Genomic DNA, 25,359 nt, shown 5'->3' on the forward strand with positions numbered 1-25,359 from the left:
TGGGTGTTTTTTTAATTCAGTTAAATTACATCCATTAAAAAATTCTAAAATCAAATCATTAGTTTAGTTTTTATTACTTAGTTTGTTTTGTATTTAATTTTCTCCTTCTCGCAATTCATTTCCTTGTGGGATCGATCCTATATTTATAGGATATTATTTAGGAACCTTTACACTTGGAGGCAAGCAATCAGTATGCCTGATATTTGGATGTACATTATTTTTTGTACCCTGTTCGTAAACGGACCGGAGAAACGGATGAACGAAGTGGATATATAAAAATTTATCAAGGTAACACGCGCTTAGCTGTTATCCTTTTTTACCCGGGTAACACCTAATTCTGGCTCTTGAATGTGGAATTTTGGGTTGAGCAAAAGCGAATATTGGGTTCCGGTAGATTGCACGACTTTGAGTCAATGCAATCGCCTAACAACTTGGTCCATTCTACGCGGTATGGACTAGTAGTACAAGGTTGCGATTTTTCAAATGAAAGATTATTTTAAGAAATGATCCAGTGGACTAAGTGCATCGAAACTTTTCCTTGCACTTAGTTGCTTTTTGACGTCTTCATCCATCAGGACGGTCCATTCAATCTAGTCCCTTCTTCACAAGCTGCCAAGAGAAAATCATACTACTCGGATGGTCCGGATGATCCACACAATACAGTCAAATAGCATAAAAGATGGATGAACAGGATTGTCCATAGAAGACAGGTCCAGCCAAATGTTTAGAACCATTGATGTGGATTTTCTAATAGCGAAAGAAGAGGGCATTGGACCTAACAGATGGTCCTGATAGGTGATGTAGATGCTCCATAATCCAAATGCAATTAGGTGTATTGAAAGGTTTCAAAACACTTAGTGCACTGGATCGTTTCTCAATGTGAAATGAGAATTGCAAATAGAAAGTGTGCTAACACATGCTTTGAAAACTCCACACGTTGAAGAGTCGTCGCATGTGGTCAGAGACATCGAACTGCATGGAAATGTAAGTGGTACCATGACTTTCCTCTTAAAAACTTTAAAATTATATTATCGTGAATTATTCCCATTGAGAATTTTCCTATTAATATTTGAAATTTTCTGGTTGCCTGGCAATCGCCCATGCCAAGACTTGCCAAATGCTTGCCAATGGCCCGTTTGTAGCCACACAATCTGCGTGTGTCAAACTCAAGCACTACACGTGTCGACAGAGGTTAAGATAGCTCAACCAATCTTATATACGGTGGGTTCCGTAATTTAGTTGGTTTAATTTGGGTTAGTGTATGCCACATGTACAACTTCCGGATGTCTGTGTATCAAGACTCTTCCAGAGTATCAATAGCTCGCCATGTTACTAGAAGTATTATTATTGACTAGTCAAATCTTAAGGGCCGCCTTTGAATTCCATTCATCAGATAATTATGATAATTTGGAGAGTGGTTTTATACCTGTCCATATGCAGTGGGGCCCATCTGATGAACTATTCTTGTTAGTCTATATGGCCCAAGATTTTGAATGGTGTAGGAATCATCTGATCATGGTGTCCTCAATCACCAAAACCGTGATAGATTGGATTACCAAATCAGTGGAAATTTTCATGGTGGCCTCCGAAATGCAATGTAAGTAGGAGCACATTAACTTATAGTGCTTTGAGACATCAGATCATTTCTCACTATATTAAAAGTCAATTTTCTTCTCCATGTTTGGAAACCATGGATTCCATGTCAAGTAATGAAGTAGGAAAACTGAACAATTTTTGCTGTTTGGATAGTAAAGAAAATGATGGATTTTGGTCAATAATATTAACACTTTTTCATATTTTAAATTGTTGGCACTAGAAATTAGGTAAATAAAGCAAGAAGATTATGACATTTCCACTAAAATAATAATAGATAGCTGGGATCCACATTTGAATGGCTTTCATGGAAATCATCTCCGGTAATTATGGTTTTTCTTTATTTCTTTTAATTTGGATTCCATTCATTCAAACATATATAAAAAAAGTACCGTATATGTTACAATATAAACTCTCTCTCTCTCTCTCTCTCTCTCTCTCTCTCTCTGTGGGTAAGCATAGTGAAGTCCCTCGCTCCGAGGATCACAGGGGCATCAGTTGTGACTCCAACACCACAATTCAATCGATTCAAACCAAAGGTATTTTCATATATATTACAGCCTGCACCTGGTGCATGAGAAGGCAATTTTATTTTCATATTACCTATCATCATCATCAGTGAACTGGGAGTCCTCTGCTCTAAGGATCAAAGGTAGACAGTTTAAGGGGGTCCCAGCTGTGACTCCAAAGCCGCACTCGATCGATTCAAACCAGAGGTATTTTAATATTACAACTTAGTCCTGTCGTTTGCAAAGGCAATTTTGTTTTCATATCATCTCTCATCATCATCATCATCATCATCTATGCCTACTGACATGATCTGCAATGTCCATTATCTGATAAAATATTTTTTGTCCAATAGACCGTGTTCATATGTAATGATAGATGCTCACAATTATCATTTAAGAGTGAGCTATGGGTCATGGGGCAATAGCTCCTGAAGGTAGACTGAGATCATTCATCCATCTCAACAAGCTGAGGCCATGGGTGACATGTGCTAGATCAGTATGTAAACTTCTCCACCGTGTCTCCAAATGGATTTCAGTAGGAATGATTATATACAAATCTTTTCTCTTGTTCATTTTTTTTTTTCTGCCTTTTTTATTGGGTGATTGATCTGGCAGCGGGCTGGGCTGGTATAAAATAAAATTTAAAAAAAAAAAAAAAAAACCCTCTCCAAACTCACTAAAATTGACAATAATGAGGAGATGTTTTCTGCAATACAAGGCTCATAAAAAACCTTGGACTTCCAAAAATAATAATAAACTCACTAAAAAGGGAATTTTACCTGAAAATTCCTCACATTCGCTAATTTTACTAAACAATATATGAAAGCGTGCTTGGGAACCTAATAAAAGAAATTAAGAGTTTTCCTAAACCTGGCTGTGATAAAAAGAAATTTAAAGTTTTACTAAACCTGCCTGTGCAATGAAAGACCATATACACACTACACATGCTTGGCACGGGATCTAATCCATCTATCAAGCTAGTCCAACCTTGCACATGTTTTCCCAAAATACCATAATCTAATTCAATTAATCAACGCTTGGGCCCAATATCAGAAACATGTGAGTGGCGTAGAAAAAGATTTCATCTAAGTTTTTCAGAGCCCTACTATTGTTTTGCAAAGAATCCAGATCCTGCTTGCCAAAGGCCCGCAAGCAGGAAAATCCTACTTGTTGCAATCTAATTGAGCCACATTTTCAAACACCGTCAATGATGACGTGGACTAATCAGGAGGTAGGAAAATGGGATTTTTCTGCATGTAGCAAGTAAAGGATTGGAATGTTTTGCAAACTGTAGCCCATGTGACAAGCGGTCAACCTGATTGTTGGGCTAGGGCACCAATATAGTGGTGCCGTTTTTTTTGTGGATGGATTGGAGCTGAGACCTATCATGCCATGCTGGGACACGTGTGACATATACATGAGCCGGCCTTTTTATTAATGCATCTAGGAGCACCATAACTTAAATTGCTCTATGAGCACTGGAGCATTTCTCCCTAATCAAATCATTTCTTATCTCATGGATTTATAAAACCCACCGATTGAAAGATTCCAATCTTAATTAATGGAAAGCGGACAAAAATATTTAGCCGTAATGACAGTGTTGCCCATTTACAAATTTAATAAAGAGATTCCATGGTTTTCGATGAGAGGAATGATATTTTGCATGCGTTAAACCCAAGCTCTCACACGTGTACAAATGGCACACATGCACTTGATCCTAAACATTTGAATATAGGATTTAATCAACGCTCGCCCAAACGTCACCAATCATACCCATGAGTTGGGCAGCACATCGTAAGTTATCCATTCCCTGCCATCAGTTAGTGTAGCCCTGTTTCCATCTTACACGTGCAGACTGCTAAATTGCACACGTGAGATATTCAAATCTGGGCATTATTCAGGTAGGCCCAAGAATCAGACGGGTCTGCTTATCAGGCGGGATAATAGTATGAGAGAATACATGGTGAAAAAGAGGCTGAGTTCCCTGTTTTGTACCTAAAGTGTACATGTGGGTCCATGGTTGGTTTATCCAATCCATTGATCAGATGGTCCCATCATGGATGAACCATCCCCCAAAAAGACCTCTTCATTTGGTCAACACTAACATTTCTACTTTTCGTGGGTAAGTATAACTAATACTCACCAGGTATACATAGGGCTGTACACGAGCAGAGTTAGCTCAGTGACTCGCTCGATTTGACTCGGTTCTTAACTGAGTTCGAGCCGAGTCGAGCTGATTTTTTAAGCTCGAAAAATTTTTGAACCGAGTTCAAGCTTGCTTAAGCTCGACTCGACTCGACTCGGATTGAACTCAACTTGAATCAAACTCGGATCGATTCAGTTCGGTGACTCGGTTACTTTAATATTGTTGCTGCTCACCAAGTGTTTGATGAAATGACTTAATGAAGTGTGGCTAGTGGCAAGGAAGGTACATATATGAAACAAATACCTTTTTTTTTTATATATATATATGTTGTTTACAAGGTGTTTGATGAAATACCTGTAAATCCATTACTGTTGTTTTACAAACAGCAAGATTTTGAAAGTGCAGTTCATGCATTTGTGAAAATTCTGCACAGGCAAATTCGGCTCGAACTCAGCTCGAACTGGCCTGAGTTGTTGACCGAACCGATCTAAGCTGGCTAGTCAAGCTCGAGGACCAAGCCGAGCCGAGGTTAGCAAGTGGCCGAGCTGTGCCAAGCTCGACTCAGATTGACTCGTGTACACCTCTAGGTATACGTTGTCCATGGACCACTAAACCTCTCATCGTAGCCATCATAGGAGTGTTATAGGGTCATGATTGTTATAACTCAAATTCGGCACCCATGTATAATATCTTTGGTCCTGAGCTTTAGGTGTGAGATAAGAAAATTTTGAAATTTAAACAGTTTATACCTTATTCATGATCACGGTTACACAACAAGAGAAGCAATTTAGAGGGTGAGTATTGCTTTGTATATTGTTTCCAATTATCTGATTAACCTAAATCAAGAATGGGGCTGATTTTTTGGCCTAGTCTTAACAAGGGTAACATTTCTAGTGGTGGAAGGACTCCATATAAACATTACAGTAGGGGCCAACGGATCCACAACCACTTTGCTAGCCCTGCTAAATGTAAGAAAATCTAGCCAAAGTTAATTTTATGATAAGTACTTAAATTACTGGAGTAGATTATTGAAAACCCTTTTCGAAAAAGGTACCAAAATGTAAATATTAAACTAAGTCTTATTATTATTATTTTTTTAATTCCCACCAACCTATGATGGACTCATGGATAAAAATGTTACTTTGACTTATTTGTAAATGATCTTAATCATCCATGTAACATCTCAAAATTCGAATACAGAGTGTGTACCCTCAGACCTAAGCTATGGCACATGACTTGTACACCATGTATACTAAAATCATTCTTTCATACCATTTTCCAAAGGCTTAATTAAAATATATACTAAGTTTTCAAAATCAAACCTGTATCAAAACATCTCATATTCATTTATTTCAATCACATTCACATATATACATCATCATGATCATTTATGGGCATTCAATCCACATATTGATAACATTAACAAAATTTAATCACGGTACCACAACCCACCCATTTGAGGCTTTATTAAACCATTCACTAACAAAAGCTTTAACTATTCATAACTTTTAATCACTCAACTTAAAATTTGCTCAAAGACATAATTAAAGGAATAATATGAGTTTAATTAGATATATTAGCGATTCAATATATTCAACCCGGCTTCATCAAGATAGGGCCATAGCCCTAGTGAATATCATCCACTTGTTCATATTCCTGCCCAGAAACTTGAGCAGTTATTTCATTGTCCACTAAATTTGTACGATTTTTTTATTAATAAAACATCAATTGGCCAGGCCCAATGAGTGAACCCATCATGATTCATGTACATCATAAGTAAAATAAAAATGCATAAATGTCATGAGATACATGGATGCTTGAATGCATCAAGTGGGTTGATCAGTTCACTTGTTTGAGTTGGATCCCATCAACCTGCATCTCCCCATTTTTGAGTAGGCTTTCACCATCTTGGTGAGCTTTCACATACTGTGAGCATCTAGGAATGGTCTCTTAGGTCATCTGGTACTATAAGTACCTGTAGGTCATCCTAGGAGTTTCCCCAGGTATTCAATGCATTTTTATGATGCATAGCATGGATGTATGAGAATGATTTTGCATCATGTTAACAATTGTCACATATATAGCAGTACACGTCATTTTAATTTTAAGCAAACAAACATTCAATACAAGGAATCACAATTAGATGACGAATTTAATCACAATGAAGAGGAAATATGTTCGAGTCGCTCACTAATATTTTGGTGATGTAGATTCTAAGATGTTACCCAAAAACAATCAAGTGACAACCACCTAAATACATAACACAGTCAAATATATTTATATTTTCAGTAGTTTATATAATTTTTCTCAGCTTGTTGATCACCTAATTTAGGGTCTATATGATGAATCTAACCATTGATTTGAATTCTTTTAACTTACATTCTTAACATGTGATTCTGGATGGTCATTCTTCACTATAGGGCCCACTTAATTAACCTAAGGTGATTTGACCACACTAACGTTTTAAGATGATCGAGGGATACAATTATTACTTTAGATTACACATTAAAATATTAGAATTGACAAATCAAACAAAATGTTCTAACGGATTATTGATCGATCGATAGATGCTATAAAAACTAAGTTTATGATGATTTTATTTTTTTTATTTTTATTTTTTTATAATGATTTGATTTATAACTTTAAGTGTTCTTCTTTATTTTTCCTACTTTTAATATTTGTTAGTCATACGATCATATCTGAACCATTCATCAACTCCCACATGATCGATTATGGGGACAATTAATGAATTTCCAAATCTAAACCATCTTTTTTGAAAAAAAAAAAAAAAACCGATAATTGTATTCATATATGTGGAAATATTATAGTATTTTTGGGTCACCCACGGGGATTGAAAATGCTCCCAAGGCTACTTGTCATAAGGACCTATATAATGACTGATTCTTTAATGGAACCTAGCCCCACCCTGTTAAGGAAGATCCTTCCTCTAATCAGAGGCGGAAGATGCCCCTCTTCACTATATCATAGGCTGCCTTGGTATAATCTAAACCACCTAAGATCCATATTTAAAATAATAATAATAATAATAATAATAATAATAAACAATCATTCTTACAATTAGTATAGTCTATCAGACGATCAAACCCATCTAGAATTCTAGATAAGATTATAGATCTATTACAAAATTCACATACATGGCGTAGATCGGATTTGATACATTCGATGATCCACTAATCATATAGGACAAATATAAGCCTTCCGTTGATGTAAAAAAATATTAGACTGAGAATGTGTCAATAAATCGCTTAGATCTAGACCATTTATATTTTTTTAAAAATAAAATAAAATTTGATTGAAAGTATAATAAGTACGATCCTAATCTTTCATCATTATGGCCCATCAAACGGTCAGATCTACCCATATTCTCTGGACAACAATTTAAATCTATTCTAGAATGAGCATACATAGTGGGGATCCGATCTGATCTGTCCGATCATAATTTTAGAATTTAAGGTTAAAAAATTCTTATCGTTAAATCTAATAAAAATGTCCCATCCACTGATCGGATTGATATGAAATTTAAGGCATTGATATTTTTTGGCGCTTAGAATCAAATGATTCGTTTAAATCTATCTTAATACAATCGAATGCAAGAAATTAAATATTTTTCTAAAATACTATTGTATTAAAGGCTAAAGATCATATCGGTGCAATTGTTGCATTGTTATGATATTTGCACAATAGCCCAAAAATTCCATGTTGGACCTAATGGGCATTTGAATAATTAGTTTATAAAATTTACTTATGCCTCAAGTAGCCTATATTGATTTATACTTAATAGATACGTATGTTTGGTAAATAGCATATCTATTAGCCAAAAAGTAAAAAGAAAGTATGGATGGCTTCCATTATCAAATAAATGCTTATCCTTGAAGTTTGTTCGGTCCGCCCTTAAATATCAATTGTCCATCATATGGGCCCAACCTTTGATGTAAACATTGGATTATGTTGAGGCCCACCTTGATGTAGGTCATCCATCATATGTAGCCCACCATCAAAATAAATTTTCCATAATGTGGGGCCCACCTTCAGTGTCCACCACTCATCATGTGGAGCCCACCTTGGATGTGGATTGTCCATCATGTGGCCCCACCTTCGATGCGGGCCTGCTTTAGATGTGTGCCTACTTTGGATGTGGGTCATTCATCGTTAAGGGTAGACCTTTGATATGGACCATCCATTATGTGGGGTGTCCCTTGATGTGGGCCATCCATATCATGTGGGGCACACCATCAATGTTATTGTCCATCATGTAGAGCCACCTTCAATATCCACTGCCCATCATGTGGAGCCCACCTTTATTATCGACTGTCCAATATATTGTTCCCACCTTCAACGTGGGTCATCTATCATATAGGTTGTGGCCATTAATCATTAAAGGCCTTTCATGTGGACAATCCATTATGTGGGTGATCTATAATGTGTGCCTACCTTTGATGTAGAATGTCTATCGTGTAAGCCCCACCTTTGATGTGGAGAGAGAGAGAGAGAGAGAGAGAGAGAGAGAGAGTTTTTATTAACCTCACACCCTCACACGCACGCACACACATCCACAATACATGGGCACTAGATCCCATGATCTTAGAGTTGAGACAGAGTCCGTCTATTGGACAAGAGTGAGAGTTGAAAGGCTAAAAAATTAATAATAATAATAATAAATAATTATGGGAAGTAACTTTCATCATATAAGTTAGTTTTATAATGGTGCTGGCTAAACTTAAGTTTACTTTTATAATTATACGAAGTCATTTTCCTGAAATTCAATATCCATGATAGTAAGTGAGCTAGGCAACCCAATGAGTATATCTTGCACAAGGTTTGAGTACATCAAATAGAATTTATTTATCAAAACGTTTTAAAGTTTTATGCAAAGATTAAAAACTAAAGTATGAGTAAATGAAGTTTTCAATGCAAGTTCATGTGAAACATATAAAAAATGAATAATTGCAAGCCATGCATGAGGTAATCCATAATAATCAATATGGTTTACCCTTTTGAACACTAGAGTTAGATTACACCAATTGGCCAACACTCACCCTCAAATTCCATCCGACACCCATGAACAGTGCGAACTTGTTTTTTTTTTTTTTTTTCTTTTTTCAAAAAGGATATTCATATCATGAGGAAAGATGTACAAAATCTAGACATTCGGGTTTCCCATTGAGCGAAAAAGGGCCCATGGGAACACCTATCGTAAAACCTATATAGATTTAAAGTTCTCTGACTGCAACCAGCCCTACCCTATCTAGCACAATCATTCCCCGAATAGGAGGAGGGAGGTCAGTGCATGTTCTCCCTGTATAGTTTACTCCCTTAAGCAGCACTGCCTTCACGGGCTAGACCATCCGCTGGACTGTTAGCTTCCCGAACGATGTGAGTAAACAAGATGTTACCCAAATTCTGAAGGCTGGTTATGTAAGCCATCCAATAAGCCCATCTCCATGATGGCTTAGACCTGACAGTGGGAACTTGTTGCAATCTTGACATGCTCACCCACTCAACCTAAGCAATGGGTAACCGATTTATATTTCATAAGCTTATTAAACGTCTACCCCATTTTGCACCTATCGGTGGGAACCTGTTGTAATTCTAACATGTTCATCCACCCAACTTAGATAATGGAGGTTCCAAATGATACCAATTGGGCTTTTCGGGCTCTAAACTCAAGTGTCTTAATAACCCCACCTATTTATACTTTAGGAATTTTCAACCCCAGGGACTTAATCACCATACCTATTTTTTGGTATTTTGAACACAATCTAAAAAATTTCATGATATATGATTTTGTTAAATTAAAATAATAATAATTAACAATATCACACAATCAATCATACATGAACAACTAAATTCCCTAACACATGTGATGTTTATAAATCCATTCAACCATGATTTACAAATGATCCCAAAAATCACGAATCTATTTCCATCATCTAATTCCAAATATATATATATATATATATATATATATATATATATATATATATATATATATATTCTGCAATGACTCAAATCTGAAAATCTGGAATATTACACGTTAAACCCTAAATTTTTTAAAACATTACAGATCAATGTTGGAACTGTAAAACCTAAACAGAAAATCCTAAAATTTCGTAGAACTGCATAATAGTTTTGGAATTGTAAAAACTATGTAGATCAATGCTGGAAATCTAGAATTCTTACATGATGGTGTTGGAATTCCGGGGAATTTCACCGGAAACCTTGGAATCTCAGAAAATTGAATATCAATGCTAGAATTTCAAAAGTTTGTAGAAAATCTTAGATTTTCAGGAAATTTAACAACAATGCAGGAATTCCAGAAAATTGTGAAGTAAATCCTGAAATTCCAACAATAAATTTTGATTTTCAAGATGTAAAAGAAAATAACAAGGAAAAAAGGATGGAAATAGCACCCTAGAAATCATGCATGTGCACGATGAAAGAAAACAAATATATTGGAAAAAGAAAAGAAAACAAGAAAACACAAGTGAGAGATTACTCACACACTGTAAAAAATCTTAGATTTCCTTCTCTCTCTCTCTTCTTTACACAGAGGAGGGTGCTGCGCCTCTAACCCTTCCCTACTTTTTTTTAAAAAATAAAAAATAAAAAAATTTTAAAGAGAGATTTTATTGAATGGCGGATGGAAGTTACATTACTTTTTTTTTTTTTTTAAAAAAAAAAAAAATAAAATAAAATAAAATAAATAAAAAATAAAATAAAAAATTCTAAAGAGAGATTTTATTGAATGGCGGATGGAAGTTACATTCTGGTGAGCTCCCACAAAAAGAAACAGGCCGCCCACCTATCATATGTACAATATACAACTAAACACCCCAGGACCACCCCAAAGAACTATTTGGATTGATTGTCTGTTTTTGTCTCGTGTTACAGAAGCAATGGCAGATAGTGTTGTTGGATTCTTGTTAGAAAAGCTAAGTGCCCTTCTAATTCAAGAAGCATCTCTACTAAGAGGAGTACGCACTGAAGTAGAAGAAATCAAGTTGGAACTTAATAGCATGCAAGCCTTCTTGAGGGATGCTGACAGAAGAAAAGATAGCAGTGAAGAAATGAAAACGTGGGTTGGACAAGTTAGAGACGCTGCACATGATGTGGAGGATATCGTTGATGAATTCGTGTATTGCATGGACAGGCGACGGCGAAGTGGATTCAGGGGTTTTCTCCTTAACATCATCCTTCTCCCGGAAAATATTTCCTACAGGCATCGGTTGGCCACTCAACTGCAAGGTCTGCAGAGCAATTTTGCAGCCATTTCATTGAGAAAAGACCGGTATCATCTTAGTATGACAGCAGAAGGACTGAACTTATACAATGCAAGTGGAAGATGGCAACATCATGGAGAAACTTCTCTTTTTTCCGTAGACGATGATGAAATCGTGGGGCTCAAGGAAAGAATAGATCGATTAGTCGGATGGTTGACAGAGAAAGAACCAAAACGTACTATTATTTCTGTGGCGGGGATGGGTGGTCTGGGCAAGACTACTCTCGTGGCAAAAGTGTACAAGAATCGCATTGTAAGGAAGCACTTTGACTATTCTGTCTGGGTTTCTGTTTCGCAATCGTACAGAGTAGAAGAACTCCTAATAGGTGTGATAAAAGATCTGTTCCAAGCAAGCAATGTTGAGGTTCCAAGCGATGTGGGCAGCATGAATCGAAGACAACTAGTGCAGATGGTGAACGATTTTTTGGATACGAAGAGGTATATCGTAGTCTTAGATGATGTATGGAGCATAGATGCATGGGCCGATATAAATATTGCTTTTCCACGAAATAGATGTGGAAGTAGGATAATGCTCACTACTCGACATGAGAATGTAGGGTTTGCATTAGGAGATGGAAGCCATCCGTTCCTGCTTGAGCCTCTTCAGGAAAAAGAGGCTTGGGAACTCTTCATTCGAAAAGCGTTTTGGAAAGAACCCTGTCCCCCAGAGCTGCAGCATTTGGCTAAAAAAATTGTAGTGAAGTGCGGAGGACTGCCACTTGCAATTGTTGCTTTAGGCAGTCTCTTGTCATTGAAAGACAAGACCATATTGGAATGGAACCGAATATATGAAAATCTAAGCTGGCAGTTCAGAAATGATCAAATTCTTGAACGAATGAAGCGAACCTTGTTGCTTAGCTTCTACGATCTACCGTACCGCCTTAAGCATTGTTTCCTTTATTGTTGTATGTTTCCGGAGGATTATTTGATTCACCGCAAGCGGCTGATTAGGTTGTGGGTGGCAGAGGGTTTTGTGGAAGAGAGAGGTAAAATTACAATGGAGGCAGCAGCAGAAGACTTCCTGAAGGAACTCATCTATCGAAACATGCTTCAGGTTGTTGAGACGAATTTGTTTGGAAGGGTGAAAACTTGTCGAATGCATGACATTGTACGTGAAGTGGCCCTATCCTTATGTGACGAAGAAAAGTTCTGCATGACATACGATGAGCAACAAGCAAGGCAAGAAGGCAAAGTCCGCCGCATGTCAATCTACAACTCTGGAGAAACTATTCAAGGTATGCCACGGCTTCGTTCTCTTCTGGTGTTTGATGGAAGCACGTCTTTCTCATCTTCTCTAAATACCATTGCATCAAGCTTTATATTATTGAGGGTCCTAAATCTAGAGGGAGTTCCTATTGAAAGCATACCGGATGAAATGACGAACCTATTCAATTTAAGGTATCTCAACTTAAGGAATACTAATGTTAGGGAGCTTCCAAAATCTTTAGGGAAGCTACAGAACCTTCAAACACTGGATGTAAGAGATACAAGAATTAAGAGGCTACCTAGTGGGATTGTGAAGCTACAGAAACTACGCCACCTATTTTATTATGGAATTTATTACGAGCATGCAAGGAGTTTCCATTGCTTCAGTAGCATTCAAGTTCCTATAGGAATATGTAATATAACGAGTTTACAAAGTCTAGAAGATATTGAAGTGAAAGAAGGGGAGATTGTTAGAAAACTTGGGAACTTAACCCAACTAAGAAGGCTTAGCATTTCTGAGGTCAGAGAAATCGACGGAGCTGAGTTGTGCGCCTCAATTGGAAAGATGAAACACCTTCTCAAGTTGTTTGTGACGGCAACTGGAGAGGAAGAAACACTTCAATTGGAAGCTCTCTCTCCTAATCCTCCGCCGCTTCTTCAGAAGCTTTGCTTAAATGGGCATTTGAAGAAGGTGCCTCAGTGGATTAGCTCTCTTATGAATCTCACCTATTTGGAGTTGAAATGGTCTAAGCTGAGAGAAGAAGATCTTCTTTCATCACTCCATGCATTGCCCAATCTGGTGTTCCTTTCACTCGACCAGGCCTATGAAGGGCAGCAGTTGTGCTTTCGCAATGGACGGTTCCCTAAGCTCAGGATACTATATTTAGTGGGTTTGCCACAGCTAAATCAGGTGGTAATAGAGAAGGGAGCATTGCCAAGCATCCAAGAAGTAAATTTGTTCAGTTGTGGAGAGTTAAAGACGCTTCCACAAGGGATTGAATACCTCACCGGACTCCAAGAGCTCCACTTACAGGACATGCCAATGGAATTGAGGTTGCAGATAAAAGATGGAAGTGAGGAGGACCGCAGAAAGGTGGGGCACATCCCCTTCATCAAGCTATGGACAGAAGAGGGTTGGGTTTTGGAACGACTCAACTAATCATCCATCCATCCAGAACCAAGCATCAGGTAATCATTGGTTCGTTGAATGTGCAAATTTGCAAATTTATTTCTTAAATCGATGCATTGTGGAGATTTAGTGCATGATCCATCCTTAAAAGGGCCCAATTGACGTTTAGTAGTGCTTAGTCTACAAAGTGGCGCCTGGCCCACCGTTATGTTTTCATGACATCAAATCCATCTGCTCACCACATAGATGGACCGTACTCATTGTTGTGTTAGTAATGTACAACGTTGGTTCCAGCTGATGCATGGATCAGATGTACCACCTACCGCCCAAAGTTGTTACGTCTATTGCAATTGTTGGTGCGGTCTTATCTGAGTAAAATGCTTTTTTTTAAAAAATAAAAAATAAAAAATTATTATTTAAAGGCTAGGGTCCTCCAATCTAGGAGATTTTTTAGGCATGGCCCATCCATTGTGTGGCGCAAGTGATTATGTTCTGGATCACTGAATTAGGGGTGCAGGTGCCTGGAAATGGGGACATAGTGCATGACCAGCCCATGAATTAAATATTCCGGCCCAGGTCTGGACGCGAATTGCGTGCTGACAGCCTCAACTGCTAGGTCATATGGGACGCCGATTGGATACTGACAAGGTCAGTAGCCAAATCGCTACTGAAGTGACGTCACCAAGCTCTGTGGGCCCACCATGATGCATGTTTTGTATCCATACCGTCCATCCATTTGGAGAGATCGTTTTATGGCATGAGAAAAAGAATGAAATGGATCTAAACTTCAAGTGGACCCGCATAGAAAACAGTGGGGACAGTGACATCCACCGGTCAAAACTTCCTACGGGCCACAGTAGTTTCCGATCAAGCTGCTATTTTTGTTTTCACTTCATCTATCTCTGTGTTAACTTATGAATAGGTTGGATCTCAAAAATACATCATGGTGGGCCCTATAAATGTTTCAATTCTGTGTGGGTCCACTTGAACTTTAGATGTATCTCGTTCTGTTCTAATGCCATAAGATGATGTCTACGAATGATTGGACGCTATGGATACAACACATGCATCATGGGTCCACAGAGCTTGGTGACGTCACTTCAGTAACGATGTGGCTACTAACCTTGTCAGTATCTAATCCGCGTCCGGTCATATGTGGCCGTATCATGATGTATGTATCCTATCCATGCCTTCCACCCATTTTCCATATTTTAGGGCATGATCCAAAAATTAGGCAGATCCAAATCTCATATGAACTACACTCCAGGAAATAGTGGTGATTGAACACTCACCATTAAAAACTTCTCAGGCCACAAAAGTATTGGATTAAGCTGATATTTGGGTTTTCTCTTCATGCAAGTGTACGTGACCTAATCAACAGGTTTGGTGACAATTAAACGTTACAGTAAGCCTTAGGAAGTTTTTAACGGTAGGAATTCAATTGCAACTGTTTTCTTATTGTGTGGTCCACTCGAGATTTAGATATACCTAAGTTGGGGGGTTGCGCTCAATAACAATCTTAAAAAAAAAAGATGGACGGATTAGATAAAACACACGTATATCATACAGGGCGAACAGAGCACTGTCACCTCACTACTGACGCTGTCGGTACGCAATCCGCGTCCCCCAGGTCCAGACCATTTATGAATTTAAGTATCTACTTTTTCGTATTCTACATATCTAGTTGAATACCTTGTGACGCAGCAGTGGCAGTGTGCGAGTAGACCATTATCAAGCAGGCCCCACCATTCGGTTGATGTTCTGTTTCTTTTTGTAGATGTAACTCCCCCTTGTTTTTCATTGCTTAATCCGCTGCCAGCCTGATGGTCTCAATGCTAACGTGATGTAGGTGAAGTGAAATGTGGACACAGAAGGCAGTCATTTAAGATAGCAAGAACAGGATACCATCAACGCCATTCAAAGCTAGGTAATGCGCAATTGCCATGGTATAGGATTTCGATGGTTCCAATGGTGTTATTGGAACGGGTTCAACGGGAGTGTTTAGTCGAGTTATTTGATGCTAGGGAGAGCTATTTTTTAAATAAATGGAAGCCGATATTGTTTGAACCGAGCGACATTCCGTGAGAATAAACTTATCCGTTGTTTGGGATTTAGAGAGGGTCATATATTCTCTGTTTCTCTCAATTTTGTTTCCTCAAAGGATATTGCGGGTGATCTTTTTTTATTTGTTTTTTGGAAAGAGCTTTGCATATATGAACAGAGGGTGTACAGAGTAATATTTCAGGAGAGCACCACAAGCCGGGCCTCTCCTATCATATAGCTAGCTAAGCAAGAAGCAACAAAGGGAGCAAGAAGTCTCCCTAAAGAGCTCCTGACGACCTCTCCTGATGACCATAACCACAGCCCCTAATCCTTCATCGGACCTGAATGCTGACCACAGGCAACTCCTCCCTGCCACCAGCAGAATTAGCATTCAGCAGCAAAGAGCACAACCCCAAACCAACGCGCCAAAAGCAAAAGCTTGCTACACCTTGCAGCAAAATCAGCTACAGCCCGGCTGACATCAGTTACCATCCTAGCAGCACTCACTCAGCAAGCAACAAACCTCCCATCCCGGCTTAAGCCAACACAGGCAGACAAATCACCTGCTATAATGCACCTCTGCTGCACTGCCAAAAATAGCTACCAGTCAATGGATCTGCTTCCAAAGTTGGACAACGCTACCAACCACTCAGAGGTTCCAGCAACCACTGCGACCAAGATTGGTCAGCACGAACCCGAACCTTTGGGCTGCAACTTTCAATACGCTGAGGAGAACTGAAGCAACCAACATGCCTAGAGACAGAAGACTGCGGCTGAAAAATCTGCCCAATCAGCCGGATCTGATCGCACCCAGCCCCACCCTGCTGTCTAAGAAGAGCGAGCCCTGCAAGGGGATGGGAAGCTCTGAGGGAGACTGAAGCAGAAGCCTTTGCTGGGTATCTGCTCCAAATTTGGCCAGCCCATCGGCCACTCCATTCGCCTCTCTCGGCGAATAGGAGATCCTTAAGTTGACCCTTCTTTTGAGAGATGAAATTCTGGCCCAGACGTACCAGAAAACCCAGCCCGGGTTACTTTCCTTGTTGAGCAGATCCACAAGAATCTTGGAGTCACTTTCCATGATAATGTTCATATAGCCTCTAGCCACGGCCGTCGATAGGCCCTCTAACAATGCCCTTGGTTCAGCCCTGGAGTTTGTGACCGAAACCGTAGCCTGATAAGAAGGCGAGGAGAAAAATCCCCTCTACTCCCTCTACAGATCCCCCCACCACCCAATTGCCCGAGGTTTCCTTGAGCTGAGCCATCCACGTTAATTTTAATCCAACCCTCGTTAGGCCTGGACCACCTAACCACCAATGGCCCCTTTTGGGGGGGTGGGGGGGTTGGGGGTGCGCGACTAGGGAAGGAGGGGCTAATGAGCTTAATCCAATGGAGCACCTTATGGATTGTGTGGTTCCCAATAATCGGCCTCACTTCGAACCATGAAATATTCCTGTCCAGCCAGGTTTCTCGGAAGATCGAGATAGGAATGAGCCCCCATAAAGCAAGGAAGTTGTCAGTAGACCCAACCGCCCTCCACCAGTGGTTTGCTATGGTAAATGCATATTGGGCTGGCAAAATGGGAAGGCTAAAGTGAATGCCAAAGAATTTCCAAACTTGCAATGCTAGATTACCCGAAGCTAAAAGGTGGTCCAATGATTCCACCTCTGGCGCGTGACCGGATTCGGCTGGGCAGCATTCACACCTTAACGTCATACAAATTCCTTTCCCCTTAACTAGATCGTCAACCAGAACCGCTTTGTGAAGGGCCCTCCAAACAAGCAGAGAGATTTTAGACGATAATTTGGAGTGCCACACCCATCTGGCCCATGACTTTTTGATTGAACCTTGCCTGCACAGATCCCAGGCCGACTTGACGTCGAAATCACCAAAGGAACATTCCACACACACCTATCGCTCCCTTCCATTGTGCAAAGACCTTCCTCCCTGATGTGATCCCACACTTGCTGTGGTAAATATCATGCATAGGGGAGTGAGGCATAATTCCCTCTAGACCCAAGACATCCTTCACACACAAACCTCAAAGGGCTAGCGGAATCTCCCTTATAACCCAAGCTTGAAGTGGTCCCAAACCTATCCAATCTGTTTAACAGAAATTGACCTCACCAAGACCAATTAACCACCTTAGGTGGCTGTCCAAGAGTGGGTAAAAGGACCTGATCTTGTTCCAGAAGGGGGATGGAGAAGGAGATGTAGAAGACGTATCATTTGTCGTGCTGATGAAATTAGCGGGCGTACTTGGCTCAAATGAAGGTCCCCCACAGACTTGAGGGTCGCTGAATTTTGCAGACCACGCGAGCTTCATCCTGAGGCTCTTTGTGACTTCTTTAAGCTTTCTACAACCAAGGCCCCCTTCCGATTTAGGCAAGGACAACCGTTTCCAACTCAGCTAGTGGAGCTTCTTTCTACTTGCATCTCATCCTCATAAGAAGCCCATGAACATCTTCTCCGGAGATACTATGACCACTGTGGGGACGTCCGCTGCAGCCAACGTATGAATCGGGATGCTTGATAGCAGAGATATTGCGGGTGATCCGTGTACCACAAATCCAAGCCACCCAAATTGTGGGGCACATTGTAGATGGATTGTAGTCCAAAAAACTACACTTTAGGTATGCTCTTAACTTGCTGATTGGTGGGCATCTAATGGACAACAAAAACTAAAATTAGAAAAATGTCTGAATTCGACAAACAATTGTCCACTAATCAAAGATAAGCATTGTCTCTAATCAATCTTATTTTGGGTATGCTTCCAAGATAATAGAGCCCACTATTTGGGTGGTTTGGGTTCAAAAAAATAGTAGGACCCACTGTAACAAAAGTTATCTTGGCTTGGATGATTTGAATAGATCCTAGATGTAGGTTTAGATGAAAACAGAACAATGAATGTTGGATTCTATGGGAATTTACATCACTGGTTGGATCCTTGCTTAGCAACTTATGAGAGTGGGATTTTAAACCCACCCTTGAGTGGCAAGTGTGTGAGATCCACACCATTCTCAAGCGGGCCCAACATTTTTATGATATTCTAATTTATTTGGTAGTTGTAACTTGTTGTTAGATGTCTTCAGTTTGATTGAGATCAAGGGTTTATCAATGCCATCAATAGACCAGTCAATGCCATCGAGAAATTCAGAAAAATTCAAATTGCTCGCTGGATAGTTATGGAGTTGTTACTCGATGCCATCAAAGGTAGCTTCGATGTCATCAACTAGTCTTCGATGGCTATCAATGGCATCGAAGGTCCCATTGAGCACACGCGTGGAACTATATAAGTGTGCAATTTGTTTCTAATTCCTATTGTGATAGTATATATCGGGTGTAATCAAAATTATGGTATTCTAAGTGAATGTTAAGACATTCCTAAGGTGTTTTAGAGTAAAGATAAGGTTTTGAGAAATGATTTTGGGGTTGTTCGGAATGGTAAGTCCATCCATCTCTTGTAATATAATTTTATAGTGAATTGCTTGTCACTTTGTGTCATGGTTTTTTCCTATGAGGGTTTTTCCACATAAAATTCCTATGTTCTCTGCGTTTTATTATTATTTTTATTTTTTATTTTTTTATTTTTAAGTTTGATTTCATCTTTGTAGATTGATTTTCGGTTTGCTTCTGCGTGATTCCCAAACAAGTGATATCAGAGTTAACATTGGGGTTTTTGAGTTTTAATATGAAACATGTCGATGAAAGAAATCTAACGTAAAGTATGAAATAGAGAAGTTCACTAGTAGAAATAATTTTAAATTATGAAAGGTGAAAATGAAAGGCCTCTTAGTTCAGCAATGAATGCAACATGCAGTTCTTGGTAAGGTAAAACATCATGCATTTATGAGTGATGAAGAGTAGAATGAACTTAATGAGAGAGCTACAACCTCGATCCAATTGTGTCTAGTAGACAACATTCTTTACAATGTCTTGGATAAAAAAATAGTCGCAGGGATATAGACAAAACTTGATAATTTGTATATGAAGAAATCCTTGGGCAGTTGTCTATATCTTAAAAAATACTTCTATAATCTTAAGATGATAGAGATATCTGATATCAATGAACACATGATCACTTTCAACGAATTGCTATATAAACTGAAGAATGTGAAGGTTAAGATCGAAAAGGAAGATCAAGCCTTAATTCTTTTGAATTATTTTTCATCATCTTTCGAGCATTTGGTAGATAGGCGGATCCATGATAAGGATCACATCAATGTTGAGACTGTCATCTCAACCCTTCATGAGAAGCAATTGAGAAAGAAAGATAATGGTGAGGGTACATCTATAAATGCGTTGGTTGTCAAGGGAACGAATTCTGAATGAGAGAAGAGAAATTCTCAGTTTAGATCCAAATAAAATGGGAAAGGAAAGATGATGTGCTAGAATTATGGAATGACATGGCACATGAAAAATGATTATCGAAATCCTAAGTTATAGAAGGAAGATAAGTCTGATAATACGCCAAAGGAAGTCAAAACAATGGAATCCAGTGAGAAAGTTGATGGTGGTGATGTTCTAATAGTATCCAAATTCAGGTATCTCAGCAACGAGTAAGTTTTGGATACGGGGGCGTCATATACTACATGACTTTCAGTGAGATTAGTTCACTAGTTACATCGAGTGTGATAGATGACAAGTGTTTATGGTCAATGACATTGCCTGTAAGGTTGTTAGTATTAGTTTAGTGTACATCAGGATGTTTGATAGGGTGAAGTGTATACTGATAGAGGTGAGATACATTCTATACCTCAAGAAGAACCTCACTATCTTGGGGCATTAAAGGCACTTGGGTGCAAGTTTACAGGTTTTGATTGGGTCATTAATGTTTCTAAAGGGGCACTTATAGTAATGAAAGTATAGAAGAGAGGTTACCTTGAAGAACTTGACTCTCTTGGGGCATTAGAGGCACTTGGGTGTAAGTTCACAGGTTTTGATCGGGTCCTTAAAGTTTCTAAACGACACTCGTAGTAATGAAAACATAGTGGAGCGGTAACCTTTATAACTTAATCAAGAATACCGTATTAGGTAGAGTTGGAGCATCTTTACCAGAGTCCACATCAGCACGTTTGTGGCATGTGCATCTAGGCCAGATGAGTGAGCACGATATGACCTTCTGATCATTGTCCGATTCCTATATTTAAAAGCATTAATTTTCATATATGTGAGCATTATATATATGATAAACAATCAAGGCTAACTTTTAAGACTATAAAGCGTATTTATAAAGGTATACTATAGTATGTGCATTCATATGTATGAGGCCCGTCGCCTATTGTTTTTGCTGGAGGTCATCATTTTTTGTCTCATTCATAGATGGCTACTCCAGGAAAATATGGCTATGTTTTTTTATTTGTTTTAAAAAATAATTCAATGTATTCACCACATTCAAAGTATGGAAGGTAATCGTTAAAAAGCATATGTGGTATAAACTGAGGGTTCTAAGGACATACAATGGAGGTGAATTCACTTCAAAGTAATTGAACTAGTGTTGTAAAGATGAGAGGATTATAAGGCATACACTTGAACAAAATGGTGTAGCTGAATAAATAAATCGGACTCTCTTGGAAAGAGTCTGAAACATGTTGAGTAATTTTGAATTAGGCAATGAGATATGGACTAAGGCCATTAACATGGCTTGTTACCTGGTGATTTAATCCATGTCTATGCCGATAGAGTGTAAGATTATATAAGAAGTGTAGAATGGTTATGATGTCGATTACTATATTTGTATATTTTTATTTATGATGCTTACTTGTACCGTCAATTGAGAGAGATAAGTTAAACCAAATGGTGAAGAAATGTACTTTTGTCAGCTATGGTGATGGAGTGAAGGGATACAAATTGTATAATCAAGTCACTAAAAAAATCATAGTTACCTAAGATGTCAAGTTTGATGTAGATTCTGTGTTTTGTAAGGAAGAACACGAGGAACTATAAAAATTAACGCTTATTAATGTTAAGATTAAAAAAGTTGATACATAGGTAAAGCCTGAGCCATAGGCAGAGGTACAAGAGCCGATGAAGCATCCACCTCTCCGAAGAAATCTGTTTAGAGATTACAGATTATCAGTTAGATATAAAGATGACTCGAATGTTGCATTCGCCCTCATTACAGATGAAGAGGATCCTTCGACCTTCCATAAAGTAATAGATGAACCTAATGTTGAGAAGTGTACGAGACATGGAAGCTAGTAGAGCTTTTAGTGGGATGTAAAGTAAGTGGCTGCAAGTGGATTTACCAAAAAAAAAAATAGATACAAGACAAGATTGATCGTGAAAGGGTATGCGGATAAGGGGGTATCAACTTCAATGAGATTTTCATACCTATGGTCAAGTAAGTGTCTATCAAATTTGTGTTGGTGTTGGTTGTCCAATCCAACCTGAAATTTGAATAGATGGATGTGAAAACTTCTTTCTTACATTGAGAGTTGGAAGAGCAGATTTACATTAAGCAACCAGAAGGGTTCGAAATAATAGGGCAGAGAATAAATTTTACAAGTTGAGGAGGTCAATATGCGACATGAAACATTTGCCTAGGCAATTGTAGAAAATGTTTGATACTTTCATGCTGGGTCAGCAATTTACTAGAAGTGAATATGATCCATTGTGTTTATTACAAGACACTGAATGATGGATATTACATCATACTGGTATTGTTCATAAATGGCATGCTAATTGTCAACCATAACATTTTTGAGATTAATAAATTGAAGACTCAATTGTCAAGGGCATTTGAAATGAAAGATCTGTGTGCTGCAAGAAAGATTCTTGGCATAGACATTCACAGATACTGAAAGAGGAGTAGATTACGGTTATCGTAAGCAGAATACCTTGAGAAGATATTGATAAAGTTCGATATGGACAAGGCGAAACCAGTAAGTATAGACCATACTATTTACTTTAGGCTTTCTTCTAAATAATGTCCTATTACAGATAAAGAAAAGCACGTGATGTCTTGTGTGCTCTATTCGAGCGTTGTTAGTACTTTGATGTATGTCGTGGTCTCTACGAGGTAAGATATTTCACATGCAATGGGTGTTATGAGCAAATACATGGGTAACCTCGGCAAGAAACACCATGAAGTAATGAAATAGTTACTTCAGTATATACGAGGTAAAATGGACTACGTCTTGATGTTTGAAGAGTTAGAAGACAAATTAGTAGGATATGTAGATGTCGATTACGCAGAAAATATGGACAATAGAAGGTTGACTTTCGACTACTCATTTGTGTTAACGGGTAGAGTGGTCAATTGAATGTCAAAGCTTCTGTCTGTGGTTACTCTTTTCATAATCGAAGCTGAATATATGGCGGTGACAGATGCATTCAAAGTTGTTTGGTTGAGAGGAATAATAAATCAACTTAGGCTTCAGCAAAAGGCCGTGTCGGTTAATTGTGACAACGAAATGGTGATTAATTTGGTGAATAACTTTTTTTATCACTTAGATACTAAACATATTAATATTCATCATCATTTTATCCGACAAGTTCTTGAGGAAGGCAGTGTAAGTTCAGAGAAGATCCATACAAGCATGAACCTAACCAACATGCTTACGAAGGTAGTTCTTACAGAGAAGTTTGAGTTCTATGCGACTTCTCTAGGCTTGGCTAAGGCTAATTAAAATAGAGTGTGCATGAGAAGCAGCAATAAAACTATGATGGAAGGTGATTAGAGATGGTGATGACATAATGGAGAAATGAAGCATTAACCAATCCATGGTGGAGATTTTTGTTAGATGTCTTCAAACTAACTGAGATCAAGGGTCCATTGATGCCATCGAGAGACCACTCAATGCAATCGAGAAAATCCAAAAAACTCACAATTGCTCACTAGACAGTTTCGGAGTTGCTACTTGATGCCATCAAAGGTAGTTTCGATGTCATCACCTGGTCTTTGATGGATGTCGATGCCATCAAAGGTCCCATCGACGGCGTTCACGGAACTGCATAAGTACGCGATTTATTTCTAATTTCGATTGTGATAGTATATATATTGGGTGTGATAAGGATTAAGGTATTCTAAGTGAATGCTAAGATATTCCTAAAGTGTTCTAGGGCAAAGGTAGGGTTTTGAGAAAGGATTTTGGGATTGTTCAGATTGTTAAGTCCTTTCATCTCTTATAATATCATTTCATTGCTTCTTGCTTTGTGTCGTGGTATTTTCCCATGAGGGTTTTTTCATGTAAAATTTATGTGTTCTCTATGATGCTTGTTTACATTAATTTCTCCGTTCTTAATTCATCATTGATTCAGGCATCTAGAGGAGTATCGTGCATCATCGGTTCAGTGTGGCTCAAAGGTATGAAGCAAATTCATGGCACAAAGCGACAAACAAATCCACTATAATACACGAATTGCAAGAGATGGATGCACTTACATAGATGAGAACCCTTTAAAAACCCTCTTTAAAACCCTAGTTTTCTCTATAGAACTCCTTAATGATGCCTTTTGATCCCTTGATAATACCCTAATCCCGATTACACTCGATATATATTGTGTTATAACTAGAATAGGAAACAAATTATGCACTTACGCATAACTACGCGCTCTGTCAATCTAAGTGTTGATCAATTGACATCGATCAAGCACCATTCGATCAATCAAGCAAGCAAGTTCGAATGATCAAACATGCTCAAAAGTGTCCAAAGAGTTAATGAGATTTTTGACTAATTTCGATTGACCAATTCGATTGATCCATCATGTCCAAAACTATCCAACAAGCAATATGTGCAATTCGGGGCAATTTTGATCGATCGAGTTAGGCCGTCGATTGATCGAAATCCCCTGTTTCAATAGATTGAAGACATCCAAACAATAAAATTTATGTGTTTGTGATTATTTTATTAGTTATTTTTATTTTGATTGTTCTATCTCCCAGATCATTCCAGTGCACTCACATTTGCCTCAAACCTAAAAAGACCAACCCCGAAACCATGGCCGACTTCCATCCCATTAGCCTATGCAACGAATTTATGAAGATTTTCTCTAAGATCATAGCATTTAGGCTGGCTTTTTTCCTGCCATCCATCATCTTCGAAGAACAAGGGGCCTTTGTGAAGGGTAGATCAATTGTGGAAAACATTGCGATTGCGAGGGAAATGTCCCACGAGCTGGACTGTAAACTGTTTGGAAGGAATATGATCTTGAAGCTGGATATGGAAAAGGCTTATGACTAGGTGGAATGGTCTTTCCTAGCCCAAGTATTAGAGAAGTTTGGATTTGAGAAAGGTTGGATTCATCGAGCGCAACATTGCTGGATAGAAAGCTGGTTCTCGATTCCTTAATGGCAGCTTAGTTACAGTCCATGCCCTCCTTAAATTCATAGGAGAATATGAAAATGTGTTCGGGCAGAAGGTGAATGTGACCAAATCTTCCTTCATTGCTCCTAAGAAAGCGTCTCCAGCCAAAGTTTGAAAAATCAGGAATC

General features: G+C 38.6%; 1 protein-coding gene across 1 annotated transcript; it reads left to right on the forward strand.

The window, feature by feature from the left end:
* Positions 1 to 11,023: 11,023 nt before the first annotated feature.
* LOC131256523 (disease resistance protein RPM1-like) lies at positions 11,024 to 16,126 on the forward strand. Its single transcript, XM_058257382.1, has 2 exons — positions 11,024 to 13,942; positions 15,733 to 16,126. Exon 1 carries the CDS (start codon positions 11,079 to 11,081, stop codon positions 13,911 to 13,913), a length of 2,835 nt encoding a protein of 944 aa, XP_058113365.1. The 5' UTR covers positions 11,024 to 11,078; the 3' UTR covers positions 13,914 to 13,942; positions 15,733 to 16,126.
* The last annotated feature ends 9,233 nt before the right edge of the window (positions 16,127 to 25,359 follow it).

Source organism: Magnolia sinica, chromosome 9, assembly GCF_029962835.1.
Source record: "Magnolia sinica isolate HGM2019 chromosome 9, MsV1, whole genome shotgun sequence".
NCBI classification, from domain to species: Eukaryota; Viridiplantae; Streptophyta; class Magnoliopsida; order Magnoliales; family Magnoliaceae; genus Magnolia; species Magnolia sinica.